Source organism: Pelodiscus sinensis, chromosome 21, assembly GCF_052426305.1.
Source record: "Pelodiscus sinensis isolate ZL-2025 chromosome 21, ASM5242630v1, whole genome shotgun sequence".
Lineage (NCBI taxonomy): Eukaryota > Metazoa > Chordata > Testudines > Trionychidae > Pelodiscus > Pelodiscus sinensis.
The window spans coordinates 14,598,617-14,618,636 of NC_143072.1; the positions used below are offsets into that span (position 1 = coordinate 14,598,617).

General features: G+C 42.6%; 1 protein-coding gene across 4 annotated transcripts in view; it reads left to right on the top strand.

Moving 5' to 3' along the window:
* The window catches only part of PITPNM3 (PITPNM family member 3), a 526,934-nt gene extending 509,555 nt beyond the window's left edge, over positions 1-17,379 (top strand). For all 4 annotated transcript variants that reach the window (XM_075904890.2, XM_075904888.2, XM_075904887.2 and 1 more), the window contains 6 exons: positions 1,348-1,496; positions 5,190-5,339; positions 6,249-6,432; positions 8,434-8,562; positions 10,270-13,646; positions 14,088-17,379. In XM_075904890.2, the coding sequence (XP_075761005.1) occupies positions 1,348-1,496; positions 5,190-5,339; positions 6,249-6,432; positions 8,434-8,562; positions 10,270-10,578 (921 nt within the window). In that variant the 3' untranslated portion in view covers positions 10,579-13,646; positions 14,088-17,379. The remainder of the gene's footprint in view (positions 1-1,347; positions 1,497-5,189; positions 5,340-6,248; positions 6,433-8,433; positions 8,563-10,269; positions 13,647-14,087) is intronic.
* Positions 17,380-20,020: the final 2,641 nt, after the last annotated feature.

The window sequence follows — 20,020 nt, forward strand, 5'->3', positions numbered from 1 at the left end:
CCCGGTGTTTGATTTTTTTTCCCGGTAAGGGAATGTTTGGCAACGTTTCCCTTCCCTGCATTATTGTGTGTGTTGGATTGCTTCTGTGTTCCTGCCCAGAAAAAGATGCATTCCAGCAATGGGAAAAGCAAGGTACGCAATAGTGAGAGACTCCTTAGAATCACATGGCTTTAGTGGGTCAGAAGAAAGTGTGGCTCCCTAGAAGAATTCATTTGGGCTGTGGACTGTTCACTGTTGCAAGCATAGTTAATATTCCAGTTTGCGGGCTCTCAGCTCTCACAATGGAAACATGCTCCTCAGCCCTTATACACGATGCCTTTCATTTAAGGATCTCAAAGCATTTTGCAAAGGAGGGCAAGCATTGTTATTGCCATTTTATATGGGGAAACCGAGGCACCATGACTTGACCACATTGCAATAGAAATAGCAGACAGTAACATTTTATGTTCCCATCTGAAAGTCCTTGATCTGGAATGGATATAACTGAGGAGTCTTCTTTGAGAGTGGGTGATGCAAGCCAAAGATTTTGCATGTTTGCTTTTTCTGTGGAATTGCTTCTTACTGTAATACCACGGACATTTTTTTCTCATCTTTATAAAAGAAGAGGTAGGAACTGAATCACTGAATAAAAGAAAGTTCAAGCTGTAATTCACTAAAGAAAATGCATCTCTGCGTTCTTTATAAATGCACTCCTCCTTTGAAGATTGTCTGTAGAGAAATTATTCTTTTAACTTTAGTGTTAGCAAACTGTTTTCCCTATTCCTTCCTTGTGCTAAGCCTATTCCTTCATAAGCCTATGCAAATGAAGTGCAGATTATCATATTGCCGTGCTTCATTTGCATAATGAATTAGGGGCCATTTTTGCACAAGAGGCTTTTGCACAAAAAGGAGCCATCTACACAGCTCCTTTTTGCGCAATCCCCCCCCCCCTCTTGTGCAAGAGCAGTTCTTCCTGAAAAAGCCTAATTAGGGGAAAAACAGCCCCTAATTAATTATGCAAATGAAGCACGACAATATGCTAATCTACATTTCATTTGCATAGGCTTTTGCACAAGAGGGATGCAATGTAGACAGTAGCCTCCGTGTAAGAGTAACTCCTAGTGACATGAACAGAGGCACTCGTATGCATAAGTGCAGTGCAAGATGGAATCTAACGCACTCAGTAATTTAAAAGTGGTAAATAATAGACCCTCATGCTTTAGTATATAGACCACCCTCTAACTAGGGAGGGGTTAGTAGGAAACTGGCCTATGAGTAGAGTATCCCATAACTGTTTACTGTAGGGTTTCTTGCAACTTTCTCTGTGGCATTTGTTATGAGTCTGATGTGCATTGTATTCTTTTACAGGTTGATATTTTTATTATGACTGAACCTTCTTCAGGCAGGTGGGTGTATTTCGACACGGAGCTCACCAATAGCAGTGGCAGGATATCCTACAACATACCCAAAGAGAAGAGGCTTAGAGTTGGCGTGTATCCCATCAGAATGGTGGTCAGGTAATACTTTCAGATTTGAAGGTGCGAGATTCCATAGTATGAAGAGAGTTATGCCATAACAGCAGGACCCCCCCCAAAATTGCATTTATCATCAAAGGGAGCAAAGCCATGTATTATTTGTCCACAATGATGAGCAAAGGTATAGCTCTGGAGACATTTATTCCACCCTCATGGGTTCAATAGGTAGAAAAAGAGCAAATGGTGGCCCTTGTTTGGAGGGAGAGGGCATCCCGAGCTCAGTCACATGCCTCTTCCAGCTGTGAAAATGGGTGCTGCTGTGTAGACAGTCAAGCTACGTCTACACTGCAGGCCTCTTGCATAAGAACTTTTTGCATAAGAGCATGTCCACGCTGCCATGTGCTTTTGCGCAAAAAGAAAGCTCTTACGCAAAAAGGCTTATTCCTCGCAGAAAGAGGAATAACTCTTGCGCAAAAAGCCCTGTCTCCTGATGCTCTACTGTACTTTTTCTTGAGCAAGAACGCGCTTGTAGTGTGGATGCTCTGTGGCTGTGTCTACACTGGGCCACTTGCTTTTCTGGAAAAGCAATGACGATCTACTGTAAAATTGTCAGTGTTTTTCCGGAAAAACTATGCTGCTCCCATTCGGGCAAAAGACCTTTTCCAGAAAAATTGTTCCGCAAAAGGGCTAGTGTGGACAGCACAATAGTGTTTTCCGCAAAAAAACCCCAATCGCAAAAATGACGATCGGGGCTTTTTTCCGGAAAAGTACGTCTACATTGGCCACGGACGCTTTTCCAGAAAAAGTGCTTTTCCAGAAAAGCATCCTGCCAATGTAGATGCGCTTTTTCCGGAAATACTTATAATGGAAAACTGTTCCGTTTTAAGCATTTCCGGACAAGGGTGCCAGTGTAGACGTAGCCTGTGGGTTTTTGCATAAAACTCCCTGATTCAGAACCGCTTAGGTCCCGAGGGTGCCAGACCTGGGAGATCCAACCTGTACCACAAAGCCTGCACTAGCAGCAAAGCCTCCTCTGGATTTTGTAAATATCATTCACCTCATGTGAGCCATCACTGTGCATTTGATGAAGACGCTGGAGACAGAATGGTTTTGTGGATGGGGAGGGTGTAGTTCTGCTACAGACTTCCTGTGCAACCTTGGGCAAGTCACTTCATCTCTTTTTGTGCCCCAGTTTCCCAGTACTTCCCTCCCCAATCTTGTGCATGCTTTGCCTGTTTTTATTTTAAGTGTTTTGAGGCAGTGAGTGTCTCTTACTGTCTTTGTACAACACCCAGCCCAATGGGGCCCTGATCTTGGCTGCAATATATAGATAAATCAGTAATACAATTAAAAATAGCCAGTGGGAATCCATAAATGACTGTTTAGTCTTGTAAATGCAGGGGATCAGGTTTGACAGCTTGTAGTTTTCTGGTCCATTTGCAGGCTCTATTAAATGTGTAGTTGGATAATACAGAGCCTGCATGTGGGTGAGGACGGGGGGTGGTGAAGGGATGATCGGCAATCCTGACCTTGGTGACCAGTGTCCAATCTTTTCCATCCGTGTGCAGAACAATTTTTATGCACATTGAGGCATGTGTGAATGTGCACCACCAGTACAAACAAAAAAACAGCTGGGGGCACACTGCTAAATCAGCTGGGTGGCATTTGAATCTCTCCTGAGTGGCCGCCCAAGTGCCCAGCTTACAGGGAACACTGGAAGCGACCAGTTTGTCCAGTGGAAACGAGCAGCGAACGTATTGCCTTGTTCTGCATCTGTAGCTCAGTTCATCTGTTGATGTCAGGCCAGCTGAAGGCATCACTTTCATTCTGTACTCAGTGCCATGCTTATTTTAAATTGAAAAAACTCAGCCTTAAAGCAACAATTCAGTGAAGTGAAATCAATTGACTCTCTCCTCGCTCTCAAGAGTTTCATGAAAAGCCCTCTGCTGAGTCAAGCATAAAGGGGAAAAATGTATGAAATAAAAATTAATCTGCCTAAGTGCATGGATGGGGGCAGCTGTGCTTCTCACGCTTTTTTATGTCTACGAAGAAAACCGCAAAATGCTTTGACATAAAGTTTTAGTTTAATCCTCCACTACTAAACTTCATGCCCACTTGGGAAATAACTTGCAGATTCCACTAAATATCTCCTCTAAAAGAAAAAAAAATGAACAAAAGGCATCCTCGCAGCTAATCAAATGGAATATCAGTTCTGCAATGTCATATATTTTCCTAATCAGTAATAATTCCACTGTACAGGAGCAGGCAATCAATTTGAGAAGATAGGGCTTCTTAAAAACCAATTAAGGTCCATTCAGGGAAGTCTGCAGTTTTGAGCCAAGCTAGCTGCCACCCTGGGCCTTAGATTGCAGGTTTAATATGCTTCATCCAAGAATGGAAGTAGTTTTTTCCCCTCCTTACCCTTAAATTATCATGGCTGGGCCTGACATGTGATGCAGGAGCATTTCCAAGCAGAAATCCATCCTGTAAGATGTTGCCTGTAACACCAGCTATATATCCACTGTTACCAAGAGAGCAGAGCTTGGGTCAGATCTGCAGAGCAACATGATTCAAATGGCAGGAGAAGCGAAGGGTGAGCTAAGCTCTGAACACCAATCAAAGAATATGCTGCGAGTAGAAGCTTGCAGCTGCCAAAGTTCTGCATGAGAAAAGCCATGCAGGGGCATAGGCACCTAGTGTTTGAATCCCTCCTCTGTTGTGAATTTATTCAACTCTTTGGGGGAGGGGAGCAGCATTATCCGCACAATAAACAGGGACAGAGGGGTGGTCAACTCCTGTCCATTTCTGTTGCACTGTAAGGTTGATTTTTTGCAGACATGCATTGTAAGCCAAGTTCCCTCTCATTTTTTCTAGGGATATAAATGACTAGTCGACTAGTCAAGTCATTACTTGACTACTCGCTCTCCCCCCCCATTGTATCAGAGGCAGCAAGGGGGAAGCAGGAGATGATGCTGGGGGGAGCCAGTTTAAAAGCCAGTCCCCCCCAGCACCATTTCCGTGGGGGGAGGCAGTGGGGGACCCAGCACAAGCCGGAAATTCCATCGACTACTCAATTAGCTTCTTAACCGCTACTTAACATCCCTGATTTTTTCATCCATGTGCTCGATACAATTTCTATGTACGCTGAGGCATGCATGAAATCTTATTATGCACCAATATTCCCTCTAATATTTTTCATCTATGTGTGGAATAAATTTGTATGTGCACTGAAGCATGTGTAAAATTGCACCACTAGTAGAAACAAAAACCTAGGTGTGGGCACTCCACTAATCAGCAACATTTGAATTTCTCCTGAATGGCCACACAAGCACCCAGTTTACAGGGAAAACTGGTGTGCATTGCTTTTCTCCATATAATTGGGAATGCGCAGTATTTTTAGTCTGCTTTAAAAAACCTAATTTCTATTTCTAAGTTGCAAAAAAGGACAAAGCCTACAGGAGGTCACTGGATTGTCAGGGTTGGTGTTTTTTTGTTTTTTGTCTTGTAATGTTTTAATTGGATGTATACAGCTCGCCCAGGTTTAGCCCAGTGCACTTGGAAAATTAGCTTCGTAAAGGGTTCCAACATCTTTACTTTGTGGAGCCAACTGGAAACACAATTGTTAAGTCCCATTAGATTTGTGGAGCCCTAAATGCCTTGTTCCAGACAGACGTCATTTCTGGTTTTCATTTCTGCATTTCAGTTTTGATCCTTTGCTTTGTTTCTCTCCTCTAGGGGCGATCAAAGCAGTGCAATGAGTTACCTGACTGTGTTACCCCGGGGAATGGAGTGTGTGGTGTTCAGCATTGATGGGTCCTTTGCAGCAAGTGTCTCTATCATGGGGAGTGACCCCAAAGTCCGAGCTGGGGCGGTTGACGTTGTCAGGTGAGGGACATGTACACATTTGTGGTTTTTGAGTCCCTGCCTCATCCCTTTTTAACAAAGGGGCTATAACGGGAAGCAAGAAATTATGGAGCGTTCACAATTTTTATGGATTTTAAGGCCCAGAGTTCTTTGCAGATGCATTTTTGTACCATTCAGACATCCAGTTATATCTGATCTGCATGGAAATTTCCACATTATATAGCACTTAGATGTTTAACTTCATGATTTGCATGATAAATTGTATCAAAGTTAAAAGGCTGCCTCTGGGAAACATGGTCTAAAAGCGGAGTCAATGGATAATTTTTCCATTTATTACTCTGATTATCAAACAGGGTGGTAAATTATAGCAGGATTTAGTGCTATACTGAATTTTAATCTGGAATCATGCTGTCCCTTCTGGATGTAAAGCACTGCGAGAATAAGTTTTAAAACTGTGCTGGGAAAAGAGGTGGCGTCTGTCATTTTAAACTCAGTGCCCCTGTCATGAGTCTCCCCGCTTCCTAGGGTGTGATTCTGCTCTTATTGGAGTCAAAGACAAAATTCTCATCCATTTCTAGGACAGTGGGGCAGAATCCACAGTGTGCAGAACATTTAAGATAAAAACATTTTGAAATATACAAATACCGTTGTATAAAATATTGGGGATCAGACTGCTTATGGCTCTTCCCAATTTCTCTCAAGGCTTATTATTTCAATTCTTATTATTCACTTAGTGTTATTTCAATTATTGCGTGAATGCAACAGGATGTTAGCTAGTAAAATCAGAAACCCATCCCAGCAAGCCTTTTACTTGTTGAACGATTACGCCTGGCTTTTCTTACATTGTCTGCATGTTCCTCAAAGATGTTAAGATTAAAGAGGATAGTGACTTCTCCCTTCTCACACCCTTGCTGCTTTTGCTTCTGGCAGACACTGGCAGGATCTGGGATATCTGATCATCTATATCACTGGCCGTCCTGATATGCAAAAGCAGAGAGTTGTCTCATGGTTATCTCAGCACAACTTTCCCCAAGGAATGATTTTCTTCTCGGATGGTCTTGTTCATGACCCTCTACGACAAAAGACGATTTTCCTCCGGAATCTAATGCAAGAGGTAATAGAGGCTACGGTGTACATCTTGAAATGGAATGATCAGTTGCTGGAAAGTCAGATTTCTGTTAGCATTGTCAGAGCGGAGGGTCTCTCCCCCTTGGGAGGAAAACACAATTATCCAGTACTGGGCATTGTGCTGTGTCTTGGTTTCATTCCCAGCATTCACAGATGCAAAGAAGGCTCCTCTGCCTTTTGAGGGTAAGTTATTTCAAAACAGGAACTCCCAAAATAACTATTTCGAAATAAGCTTATTCCTCTTCACACGCAGGAGTTATCATTTTGAAATAACAGGCTCAGTAGTGTGGACACTCCCTTATTATTTCAAAATAACTCCCTGGGGTAAACATGCCCTAAGGCAGGGGCTGGCCACCTGTGGCTCACTAGGGAGCTAGATATGGGTCTTTTGAAGCTCGAGTCCAGTCCCTGCTTGCTCCCCCCATAGAAGGGAGCCCGCGCTGGTGCTACAGCAGGCCTGGGCAAAACAATCCTGCCCACAGACACAGCAGGGAGCCCCCAGGCAGACTGCCCTGCTTGCCCCACCCCCACACTCCACTCAGAAAAGTGGCTGCTGGGCCATTTGTTTTTCACAAACAGCGAGCTGGGAGGGGACGGGGAAGTGGTGCCTCATGGCTGCTCCCGCCCCCAGCGCAATCCCATTGGCCGAATTCTGGCCAATGGAAGCTGCTTGTTTCTTGAACAGGCAGTGTGCAAAGCATCACTTTCCGCCCCTCACCACCGCTGGCTCTTATTCACAGAGCACATGGCTCTGCAGCCTGTGCAGGGCAGGGCAGGGCAGGCACCTGAGACATGTACTCAGCTGTGGCTCTGGAGTCTCTGGAGCCTCTGACACCCCTGCCTCGCCTTCCCCCCCAGCCCTCTGCTCCCACCCCACATAACAAAACCGTCTGCCCCCCCTCCTGGGCCCGTACCCCTACCGAGACCCTGCACCCCAATCTCCTGCCCCAGATTACAATCCCCTCCTGCCCTTCACAAGCCAAACCCCTGCACCCCAGCCCCTGCCTGAAGTCACAGCCCAAACCTCTCCCTCCTCCCCCACACTCCAATCCTCTGCCCTAGGTCACTGCCCCCTCCTATCCTAGGTCACAGCCCAAACTCCTGCACCCCAATCCCGTGCCTCAGATCACAGCTGCCTCCTTCAACCAAACTCAGTGCCCCCTGGCCCAAAAAAGGTTCCCCACTTCTGCCATAAATAAAGACAATGTTGAGAACTTTTATGTTGGACATAATATTTTATTTTATTTAAAAATGAAGCCTGGCCAACAAGCCCCCAATTGGGGCACAGCCCCCATATGGCCACAGCGTCATACCACTCCTGCACCCCCTCACACACACCAACCCTGAGCCCATCATATACCTGAGTCCCCTGCCCTGAGCCCCTCATACAGCCCAACCCAGATGCCTGCACCCCCCACATCTCCAGCCCCCTGCCATAATACTCTAGCACCCACAAATACCCCAGTCCTGTGCTCTGAGCCCATCATACACCCAAACCCCCTGCCCTGAGCCCCCATACACTCCAACCCACTTTCCTGCACCCCCCACATTCCCAACCCCCTGTCATAAGATTGACAGAAGACAGCCTGAATGTGTGCATGAAACTGAAATGCGTGAAAAGATGCAACAGCAGAAGTCTCATTAAATAAAGTCTGTGAGTACAATGCTTCATTTATGCTATTATTAATCATCATGTTAATCATCAATCATATTAAGTTGTATATTTTCAGTCATGAAAATGGGCATTCTTATACGGCTCTTTGTTGACCACTTGTTCTGAATTTTGATGTAGGTTGGCTCTTTGGTTTGAAAAGGTTGCCGACCCCTGCCCTAAGGTGTCCCTGGACTACTCGTTGTTTTTAAAAAGACAGACTAATGCAGCTACCCCCTTGAGACTTTATCACAAAGAAAATCCCTGCTGTAAGATACGTAGACCAGCCCTTTCGAGCACCTGCAATTAAAACCATATTTGCCTTGGTTCTTTCAGTGCTACATCAAAATTTGCGCTGCCTATGGCTCAATGAAGGATATTTCCGTGTACAATGTTTTGGGGCTGTCTCCTTCCCAGATCTACATAGTGGGACGTCCCACAAAGAAATACCAAGCTCAGTGTCAGGTATGTAACTCTTGCTAAAGTCAATGTCTTTTGGGACATGCACAAGAATTCTCCTCACCCGTTGTGTATGTCCAGAGCAGCTTAGGTCCTAGAGGGGGCATTTTCATGCAGGAGTGAAGGCGAATGGGGCAAACGTTATGAAAAATTTTTTAGTGAGGCGCACTTAGCCGCGCTGGAGTTCAGTCTCCATTCAAGGCCCAAGAAGAACAACTCCTGGATGATCTTGAGGAAAGGAAGCTTTCGGCTGCATTCCCAGCCAGAGTTTCTGCAGAAAAGGACTCACCTGCGCAGGACTATGTCTGTGTAACACCTGTACATATGGTTGAATGATCAAATGAAAATACCAAATTAAAGCTACGGCTACACTACCTTTTTTTTTTTTTTTTTTTGAGGAAGAAGATATGCAAATGGCGCTCTCATTTGCATATCTTCTTCCGATTCTTTTTGTGGAAGAGGTTTTTGTCACTAAAAAGCCCCGTGTAGACGGGGCCATTTGTCGGGAAAAAAAACCCTTTTTCGCAAGATCCCTTATTCCTCAAAAATGGAGGTTTACAGGATCTTGCGAAAAAGGGGTTTTTTCCCGACATTTGGCCCCGTCTGCACAGGGCTATTAAGCAGCAAAACCTCTTCTGCCAAAAGAAACGGATGTAGATATGCAAATGAGAGCAATTTGCATATCCTCTTCCACAAAAAACCAGCAGTGTAGCCATAGCCTAAAAGACATAGTTATAACATCCTAACTATTAGCATTTTCCAGGTATAACGGTCTAAAATTAGTCATTCGTGTTCTTTTTTTTTTTTTTAAAGCAGGAGTGTATTTTCACTACACGGGCTGTTATTTTCCACTAATTGATTGTCATACAACTCTGCTGCTCAACTCCTGTCCCCCCCCCCCCCCCCCCGAGCGGGACCCGCTCACATTCTCGTTACAGTACTGCAGCCAAGCATGAGGAGATAAGTGCGAGTGCTAGAAAGGCCATTTTGTACCCTCCATCTCAGGGAGTATGGCCTCTCATGCCTTTGACCTAACTAGTTACAGTGAAGTGGGAAGCATCACTCCAGAAAGGCAGCTGCTGCGAAGGAACCCCTTGCTGTACCTAGTCCATATATTTTGGCTGTGTCTAGACTGGCCAGTTTTTCCGGAAAATCACCTGCTTTTCCGGAAAAACTTGCCAGCTGTCTACACTGGCCGCTTGAATTTCCGCAAGAACACTGACGATCTCATGTAAGATTGTCAGTGTTTTTGCGGAAATACTATGCTGCTCCCGTTCGGGCAAAAGTCCTTCTGCGCAAAACTTTTGCACAAAAGGGCCAGTGTAGACAGCCCAGACTTGTTTTCCGCAAAAAAGCCCCGATCACGAAAATGGCGATCGGGGCTTTTTTGCAGAAAAGCGCATCTAGATTGGCACAGACGCTTTTCCACAAAAAGTGCTTTTGCGCAAAAGTGTCCTGCCAATCTAGACGCTCTTTTCCAAAAATGCTTTTAACGGAAAACTTTTCCGTTAAAAGCATTTCCGGAAAATCATGCCAGTCTAGACATTAGCTGACATGAGAGCAGTGCTTCAGCAGCACCCAAGAGCAGTGCTGACTGGGGCTCTCTCGGACCATTCTAACCAGGCCGTTTGCTCAGTGATGTGAGGCCCACTCACACGGATCATGAATGGTTAGTAATGCCCAGTATTTCTCTCCCCCTCTCTCCCCCCCCAGTTCCTCAGTGAAGGTTATGCGGCGCACTTAGCTGCGCTGGAGTTCAGTCTCCATTCAAGGCCCAAGAAGAACAACTCCCGGATGATCTTGAGGAAAGGAAGCTTTGGGCTGCATTCCCAGCCGGAGTTTCTGCGGAAAAGGACTCACCTGCGTAGGACTATGTCTGTGCAACAGCCTGACCCGCCGTCATCGAACCCCAAACCAGAGCGTGCTCAGAGCCAGCCTGAATCAGATAAAGATCATGACAGGCATCTGCCCCCTATCAGCTGGGTTCGAGGTGGGGTCCATAAGTTTGAGTCTGTACCTTAGGAAGCATATGAGGTGTAAGTCTTGGGTGCCAGCCAATCAACCTGTAGGCATGCCTTGAAAAGTGTATCAGGCAGCTTCAACATAGGTAGGGGGGAGAACACATAACCAGAGGTTTCCTTGCTCTGGAATCTGCTTCTTATCCAAGTAGGAACCTTTGTTCCTCTTAACATACCTGTTATGAAACTTAAAATCCAGATCTAAAACTATCGCAAGTGCTTAACATCAAAATTGCAAAATATGTCTCAGAATTTTTTTACAAGACAGTATAAAATGTGCAATAAGAGAAAAACAGTAACTGGTTGATTTTACTCAATGGAAGATGCTTAAGGGGGCGACGTCAGCTAATTAGGAGTACATTTAAAAATGCCATAAGTGGGTAAAATGAGTTAAAGGGAAGGCTTATATTTTAAAACAGTAATGGCTGTAACAGTTGTTGCAGTATTCCTGAGAAAGTGTTATACAAAGCAGGGAAGTGCAGGTGGCATGGTCTGTGAAAGACAAACTCTTTGGATGCCTTAAGCCCAAGAAAATTTCCTTTGGCTTATGGTTTTGATGAATGTGCACCCATTCAAGTTCTAATCAATAGCTTGTAAGTGAGGTAGTGAGACTTAAAATACCCACTGGAGAAATCTACTTGTGAACCAAATCATAAATGCTTCATGGTTTGTTTTTTTTAAGTCTGAAGCACAGATAGTGTTGCTATATACAAAGATCCCATGCTTTTTGTGGCATTTGGTGACACTACAAATATTTCAATTGCTTCAAGCAACAAGAGGGGTTTAGTCTATTCTATGTAAGACATGGATCCTACATTGGTAAGCTAAAGAAACCTCTCTTTGATAACTTCTCCAGAGTTTTACAATGGATGAAAATGACTGATAAAATCATAAGATTTTATATTGGTAATTTTTCCCTTATCACAGCTGTTTTTAAAAAACCTATATGCTATGAAAGTGCAGGTGCAGTTTCTGTGAAAACAATCTTACTGTATTTAAAATACTCACATTTAAGCTTCATAGAAATGAAATGCTCTGAAATTGTAGGTGCCAGTTAAAAGCTTATTTTCTGATTATCAAAAATGCTATTTAGATTTTCTCAGCTCAGTTAAAAAGGTCTACTGGAGGAATCATCCTAAATGTTCGTATTTAAGAGGTAACTACTGTAGTCATTTTAGGATAGAAGCAGAGAACCAGATCCTGCAAATTCTTACGCAGTGATAATTCCCACTGAACTGAGAGGAACTACTAAAACTTTTCAGGATTGGGCCCTAACGTAAGCATGTTTTCCAGTCTGCATCAAAGTTGTAAGTGCGCAAGGAAACCACGTCCTTAAAGATTAAAAACTGGTTTGTGAGCCTAGGAGAGGTTTAATGAGTTACCCATTTTTCAAGTCTTTTCATTTTGAAAGCAGGTTTGACTATGCCTGTTGGTTACTGAGATATAGCAAGTACAAAGAATGCTATGGGGAAATACTACGAGGCAAATCTTAATGCTGTATTCGTTGTAGACCCCACATTTCCAGAGAGCTACAAGAAAGCAGCAAATTAGCTCTCCTGGTGGAGTATCGTAGATATATTTCTGTATCTTATTCTGTGGGAGGAATGCCAAAGTTACCTGCGCTTTTCGTATTACACTTGTAATCAGTCCACATGAAAAAAAATGTAGCTTCACATTTCCTAAAAGATCAGATACTAATTTTAGTGTGAAATACTTTCTCTTCTATTAAACTGGAGTTTTGAGGTTGAAATTAAGACACAGTGTTTTGTAAGCTCATATTGGTTAGGAATAGGCACTTTAAAAAGGTAACTGTTCTATTTATGTCCTTTGCTCTGTGGTGCCAGGTCACGTGGCTATAAAAGCTAATTGTAAGAGCCCCAAGAACAAAATAGTTGTTAGGATTTCAAATAACTTTTTTTCCTGAAGAATGTCACAAGTCCTCTAACACACTGCACTTTAAATGGTTATTAAGAGTTCTGTCCTTGCCCTGTGTGCTATTCTTATCAGATAGTCTACTGTGTGTCCTCCTCTTCCACGCTCTGCAACTACAGCCTGTAAAGCAGGACAGAAACTAGCTCTCTGTGCCACACTAACTACTCGTATGAAAAGCATGCATGGCTCCACAGACTTTAGGAGCCATGGCTGCTTAGCCCAGTGATGAATTCGGCTTTCTGCTGCTGCTCTAGGGGAAAGGAAAAGCAAGTAATAAAGATGAGTGGTTGGTACTTATTCCACACTCGGTCCCTATTGATGCATCTCTTCTGACTAATAGGTACCAACACAATAATGCCCTCAGAACATACAGTCACAAGCTTGTTACCTTGATTTACATCTGACCACTAATGGTTTTATATATTCAGCAGATTCACTGCTTTATCGTCCCTGGAGCAGTTTGATTTGCTTGGGGGCTGTGGTGACTGGCCAATTATTTTAGGCTCCCTTCACTGCAGAACCGCTGGGAAACAATATTTTTCAACTTGCTCCACATTTAAAGGGCCAGGGAGCATACACTTTTCAGAGTTGTCTCTGGCCCTCCCTATAATCTGATGGGCAGCTCTCGATGACCTTGATTGTTTAGCTTGAAATTACATTTTTAAAGCAGCGCTATGTTACAGCATGTACACTGCTGGTAATTATTGTGCCTGGCGTACAATTCAAAGCTATTGTTGCTTTAGCTAATGTCTACCTCTACCAGCCACAAGGCTCCAAAACCAATTGTCCTAATATTTATCTAATGCTCCTCTTATATATATATATTCCTTTCCTATATATTTATTCAATTCTCCTCTTATATTTCTTTCTTTTTTTCTTTCCAGCATAAGAGCTAGCTGAAATCACGTGTCCATCATTAACAGAACTGAGCCTGAAAGCTCTTTGGTTTTTAACTGGAATTTTTCATTAATACCTGGGTCTCTTGACATGCAGCCTTTGTGCTGGCTTCTCATAACAATATAATTATTTAAGCAGTGAAATAAGTGCTAGTCTGTGTACATGAATAGAATGTCAGTATTTTAACTGTTACTACAGCCAGTATTAGCATTCAACTGAGACTAAACAACTCTCCTAGGGTATGTCTACACTACCCCGCTAGTTCAAACTAGCGGGGTAATGTAGGCATACCGCACTTGCAAATGAAGCCCTGGATTTGAATTTCCCGGGCTTCATTTGCATAAGCGGGGAGCCGCCATTTTTAAAACCCCGCTGGTTCGAACCCCGTGCAGCGCGGCTACACGGGGCACGAACTAGGCAGTTCGAACTAGGCTTCCTAGTTCGAACTACCGTTACTCCTCGTGAAATGAGGAGTAACGGTAGTTCGAACTAGGAAGCCTAGTTCGAACTACCTAGTTCGTGCCCCGTGTAGCCGCGCTGCACGGGGTTCGAACCAGCGGGGTTTTAAAAATGGCGGCTCCCCGCTTATGCAAATGAAGCCCGGGAAATTCAAATCCCGGGCTTCATTTGCAAGTGCGGTATGCATACATTACCCCGCTAGTTTGAACTAGCGGGGTAGCGTAGACATACCCCTACTTGGTTTCATGAGATACTGGAACTCATATGGCCTTAGTATTATTCCAATCTTGCTTATTGCTCAGGGATTGAATGTTTTTCTCTTCTACTCACTGGTCCTCCAATTAAGCACGCTTGTAAATACTCTCCCAACATAGTTATGTTAGCAGTTAATGTTTCATACCCACTGGAACCTGGGTATTTCAGATGATGAAAGCATTTGGGTTTTTGTTTTGTTGCTCTAAATGTATTAGTCACTAAAATAGAGTCATCATGTCAGTGGGGCTGAGTGACAATGTTTTATGTAATTGGAACCTAGCTGTAGATTAGAGCATATTAAAACTCACACCTAATTTATACTAACTACAGGTAGCTCTTTTTTAGAAGCTGATTTAGGCCCAATCATGTTAAATTGTCAAACCCTGTCATCTCCTAAAATGTTTGCTTCTTGCCAGGTTGTTTACATTCATAGGTGCAGACTTTCCTAATTCAGAGCCCTTTGAGTAAAGTTCAATTTCAAAATCAATTTACGTCTTCATTCAGTTTTTCTTAAACTTTCACTAAGGGGATTAGCAGTGTGTCTTCAAAAGCTAATTCATTATCAGATTGAGTATCATTTTCTGTTTGTATCAAGTTACTACCAGATGTCCTTACACACTCAAAACTAGCATGGTTGTGAATTAAGACATCAAAAGGAAGTTGCAAGTGCTCACAGAACCCAGGTTGGGCACATAAATAATTTCTGAACCTTAGTGCCTCCTGACTGCTTGATATGGAAAAGCACAGTCTTCTGCCCAGGTAGCCCAAGGGAATAATTGGAAATATACTGTAACAGAGTCATAGCAGGCAAAATTTAATGAAAAAGTAAGGCAGGCTACAACTAGGAACACTTATTTCTCTGCCATGTTTATGGACCCAGTTTATTACTGTAAAAAAAGAGTGTGATTAACTAGCAGTGGTGGACTGTTATCTGAGCTATTATGAAAAGACACCTTTGTAGCTGTAGTGTTTGTTGTGTAAGCGTGTGTGTAAATTTACTGATTTAATAAGCACCCAATGTGAAGTTTTGGTAAAGCTTTCACAGCAAATTTGTAATTAATATGCCTTTTTTACAATTGCTGTTTGTTGTCCTGTTAGGTAAGTTTGAAAAAAGTAGCATTGTAAAGACTGCAGAATATTCCACAGACATGCATCGCAATGGTAATCCAAATTTGATGAGTATGTCGCTAAGAAATGTTCAAGTACACATTTGCCTACACTAGTGCTGTTGGAACAAAATCTTCTTGCTTGACCAAAGTATTCTTGTTTATCCTGTGGCATGTTTTATATCTAGCCAGCATACTATTTTGTTAGATGTGAGAACGACACAACATCCATTGTCCCTCCTCGCTTATTGGGGTTCCGGACAGTCAGCTGCCATTTTGATATTGTTCGATGGGAAGCAAAACATTAATCACGTTCTAGTCAATACACCTAGCAGCCCTTTTCTTTTCTTTTTTTTAAACACACAGTAGAGAGCATTCAGACTCTAGAAGATGGTATTAGTGAAAATATAGGGCTGCCTCCTCTTATTTGCTACTATTTTCAAAGTAGCTAAGGCGTATTTCAGGAGTGAGGAGGAGACAGAGCAAGCCATCCGCTAAGAAAGCTTTATTTGTCAAAAAGTTAGATTTCATTAAGCAGTATGAGCCAAGATAGACCCATTAAAATGGAAGTGTAACTAACAAACAGGATGTCCTGCTTCCACTTTGCAAAAGTTTTCTGCACAGTGCAAATGCCCACGGGCCTATTGAAACAAGTCAAGTCACATGCTTTTAAAAGCAGATTGTATGCAAAGAGCCAAGAGCACTCTTCTCTTATTAATAGGGCCTCAAGTAGGAAAAGTGTGAGAAATTTATACTCCCTTTGTTTCTGAAACAGCCTGCTTACATGTGGCCAGTGTTTAGAATCTTTTCTTTCAAAAAAAAGATCTGAGCACAAAAATAATTTTTAAAAGTCTGAAAGTAAAATGGTAAAAAACCAACACTCTATTGGAGTACAACACTAAAAAAAACCCCCAGGTTTTCCTCTATCCAAATCCGAAGAGAATAAATTATTTTGTTACGATAAAACCACCTTTGTGCTCATGTGCTTATATTATGTAGGATCAGCTTATCTGCCAGCTTTTTCTGATTTCAGGGACTGAAAACTGACTGTGGAGTCATAGAATTTCCATCTGGCTATTTCCTCTGGGGGAGTGGAGAAATTAGAAGTGTGGCCCCTTTTCACCGTGCCTGGAACTGATACAGGCTTGAGTCTCCTTAATACAAAGTTGTGAGTTTCTGAACTGCTTTCTGATATGTCTGACCCTACTTGCCCAGAAAGCAAAGCTGCTCCACAGGAGTAGGGTTACCATATCTGAACTTTCAAAAGAAAAAAAAAAAGACACTCCTGAGCATTTATATGTATAAATAAAATATAACACGAACAACATTAATACATCATGAGTTGATATCTACATATAGGAGTGTCCTCTTTTTTGAAAGTTCAGATATGGTAATCCTACACAGGAGATTGATCCCTTGGAGCATAGGCATGATACAGACTGAGCTGAATATGACAACCTTACTTATGTCCCAGGCTGTGTAGCGCTGCATGATACAGAGCTGACAGTCCCTCCTTCTGTCTCAGATCCATGAAAAAGGGGGTGGGGGCTCTATCTGCCTGTGATTTTCAACTGGACAGTATAAAACTGCTTCTGGGAAGAGGTGGAAAAATTTGAGTTAAAGTCTCAGAGCAGATTTACCATCAATCCAGTGCTTTGCAGGGTAAGGGGAGGCAGGCTGAACACAGGCAGGTTTCTGTGTAGAGTGGAACACCAACAAGCTAAAGCTGTAGAGATTAAGAAGAATTAGGAAAAATGGCAAGTATTGGACGATACTTCTGTCTAGAAGGGTCAGAAATGGCAGTTGTGTGGCAGAACCCCAACCCTTTCTTATTTTTCTATTTACATGGGAAGACAAAATGTCTACTTATAACTGAATCCCTGTGAGGAGACTTGAAATTGTACATTGTCTTTGAGCCTACGGTTTTCCTAAGTGTATACTTTTAATCAGTGTGTCAGTGGAAAGGTTCTATCTATGGTGACAAATGTTTATATTTCTTATGGCTGCCTTGTAAAAATTTAAAACATGTACAATAATGAATTTCTTAAACTATGAACTAAGGAGTAAGATTTTTACAACTGGTCTAGATTTTGATGTGAGCTGGTTTTTAAGAGTCTTATAAAAAGCTAGTCAAATAAATACCTTCTCTGCCTTTACATGGACAGTGTTGTGGGTATTTCTTTCGCAAACCAAGGTAAAGCTCCCAAGCATTATACACCTGCTGAAAATGGGTACAATACCAAAGACATACAGCTGTCAAAAGTGATGGTGCCATTTGGTATCTACCTTGCAATAGTCAAAATAGGGAAATGGAGCCTCATCTGTTAGCCCACATTGCTTGGTTGCCTTCAAGAAAAAGGAGATGAACATAACAAAGGCCAGACTGAGTCAAACCAAAGGGCTATCTAGCATAATATCCTGAACAGGTTGCCATCAAGTGGCCTATCACCAGCCCCGACAATTAGAGGCTAATAGCCATTGAGGAATCTATTCTACATGAATTTATCTAGCTCCTAGTTGAACCCTGTTAAAATCCTGGCCTTCACAGCATCCTCTGGCAAGGAGTTCCACAAGCTGACAATGTGTTGTGTGAAGAAATACTTTGTCTTAAACATGCCTATTAATTTCATTTGTTGATTCCTATTTTTCCCTAGTGTGATGGGTGAAGAACCCACATTTTGGAATACAGAGTCAAATCCTGTCCTTTAACTACACATCCAGACAGTCCCCTTGATTTTAACTGGTCAAAACTAATAAGGGCCAAGTCTGGTATTTGAAGCAATCTACAAATGCTTTGTGTGCACTGAGTAGGAAGTGACAGGAATAAACAATTGGACCACTTAAGCAGTGAATGGGAATTGAGGGTTTTTTTTTTTTTTTTTTTTAAGAAAAAGTAGTAGCTGAGAATCTGAAAATAAAAACAAACCAGAATTGTTATTGATTTCTTTTTATGAAGGATCAGCTCATACAAGTAAAACTTCCAATAAAAAGCTCTCCACTGGCTGAGAGTCTTTAAAAGAATAAGCCATCTCTACTTTTTAAATTCAAACTGGAAGGGGTTCCAGCCCATTGTTAAGTTTGTTTAATCTTTTAAACAGTCTGGCTTGTCAGCAGGCAAAAGATAAAAAGTTAATCTTGCTATACATGTAGACAGGAACAGCATTCAGACATTTCTAAGTAATTGTGCACAAGATTTAGAGAACTCTAGAGTATTTTAGTGAAAATGAAACTGGGCAATATTGTAGTCTGAGTTTACCATTAAGCGGCCACAAACAGGTTTAAGTTTAAACATTTTATATGTCAGTGTTTTGTAGATTTAAAGCTCAGATTTCTTTAAAAGGCAAACACCCTTTTGTTTACCTGTTCTCTTTAGAGCAGGGATGGGCAATACGGTGGTGGCAGTTCACTATATTTACCTACGCCTCTGCAGGTATGGGTGATCGTAGCTCCCATTGGTCGGGAACAGCAATCTGTGGCCAATGGGAGCTGTGGGAAACAGTGAGGGCCAGGAGCTGCGGGAAGTGGTGTCCCATTGGCCAGGAACAGTGATCTGCAGCCAACAGGAGCTGCAAACACCCGTACCTGGGGAGGCACAGATAAATACAGCAGCAGCGTCCTGCAAGGAGCTAATTCTAGCACACTGGATCTGGCCCATGGGTTGCCTATTGCCCAACATTGCTTTGGCTTGGCCTTGGTGATGAATGATAGAAGTCTGAAGGAGTCCGGTTTTCCATACTTCATTGAACTAAAATTGCCTGTATTACAGAGTCTGACATTTGGTATAAAACTGTTGCCTCAAAAGCTATTAGAAACACTAATACTAGTGCCATTACACAAAGAACAATGTTAAGCAACAAGCATCAATTCCAACTTCAGTACATTGACTGTTAGTGTCTTCAGTTGTGTGTACAGGTTCCAAGAGCAATATTTTCCTCAGCTGTTGAAAGGTCTTGGAGCAGTAGCATGAAAGAGAAATGAAGCCCCGGCTGTTAGCAGGTTAAGATGGACTAGATATTAGTCAACCCCCGAGTAGTCTGTGGCACCTTAGGCTATATCTACATTAGGAAACTATTTTGAAATAACCAAATTCAACTTGACTCCCAATTTTACAAAATCAATAGCATGTCCCCACAATGGGGAAGCCTCAAAATTACTCCAAGGCAGGCTTGGTTAATGTGAATGCACTACCTTGACTTAGAGCCTGAGGAAGCACTGGGGAGTAATTAGCCTGAATTACTCTGGGGAGTAGTTACTTTGACATTAGCAGCACTGGAACGTCCACACTACTGCTATTTTGAAAAGGAGGAGTACAGGATTTTGAAATAAGTGGCCCCTTATTTTGAAATAATGGGCTTAGCAGTATGGATGCTCTGCTTAGAAATTCGACTGAAGGGGGGGTTATTTCAAGCTAGAAGCCTAGTGTAAACCAGGGTTTTTAGAGACTAACAAAAATATATCTCAAATCATGAGCTTTCATGGGTAAAACCCACTTCATCAGCTGAGTTGGAGTAGAAACAACAGGCCTCGGGCAACAAGCCAATCCTCACCCACAGACATCCACCTCAACCTGAAGCAAATACTTCGCAGCAGAGGCCTGCCCACCCAACACACTTCAGATTAGGATTCTATCCAGGCAACCAACCCTGTTGCCAACTCTGTCACTCCAGCTCAACTGATGATGTGGGTTTTACTCCCCAAAGCTCATGATTTGAGATATATTTTTGTTAGTGTCTAAGGCCATGACTACACTATGCAAAAGATCGACGCTGCCAGAGTCAATCGTCCAGGGTTCGATTT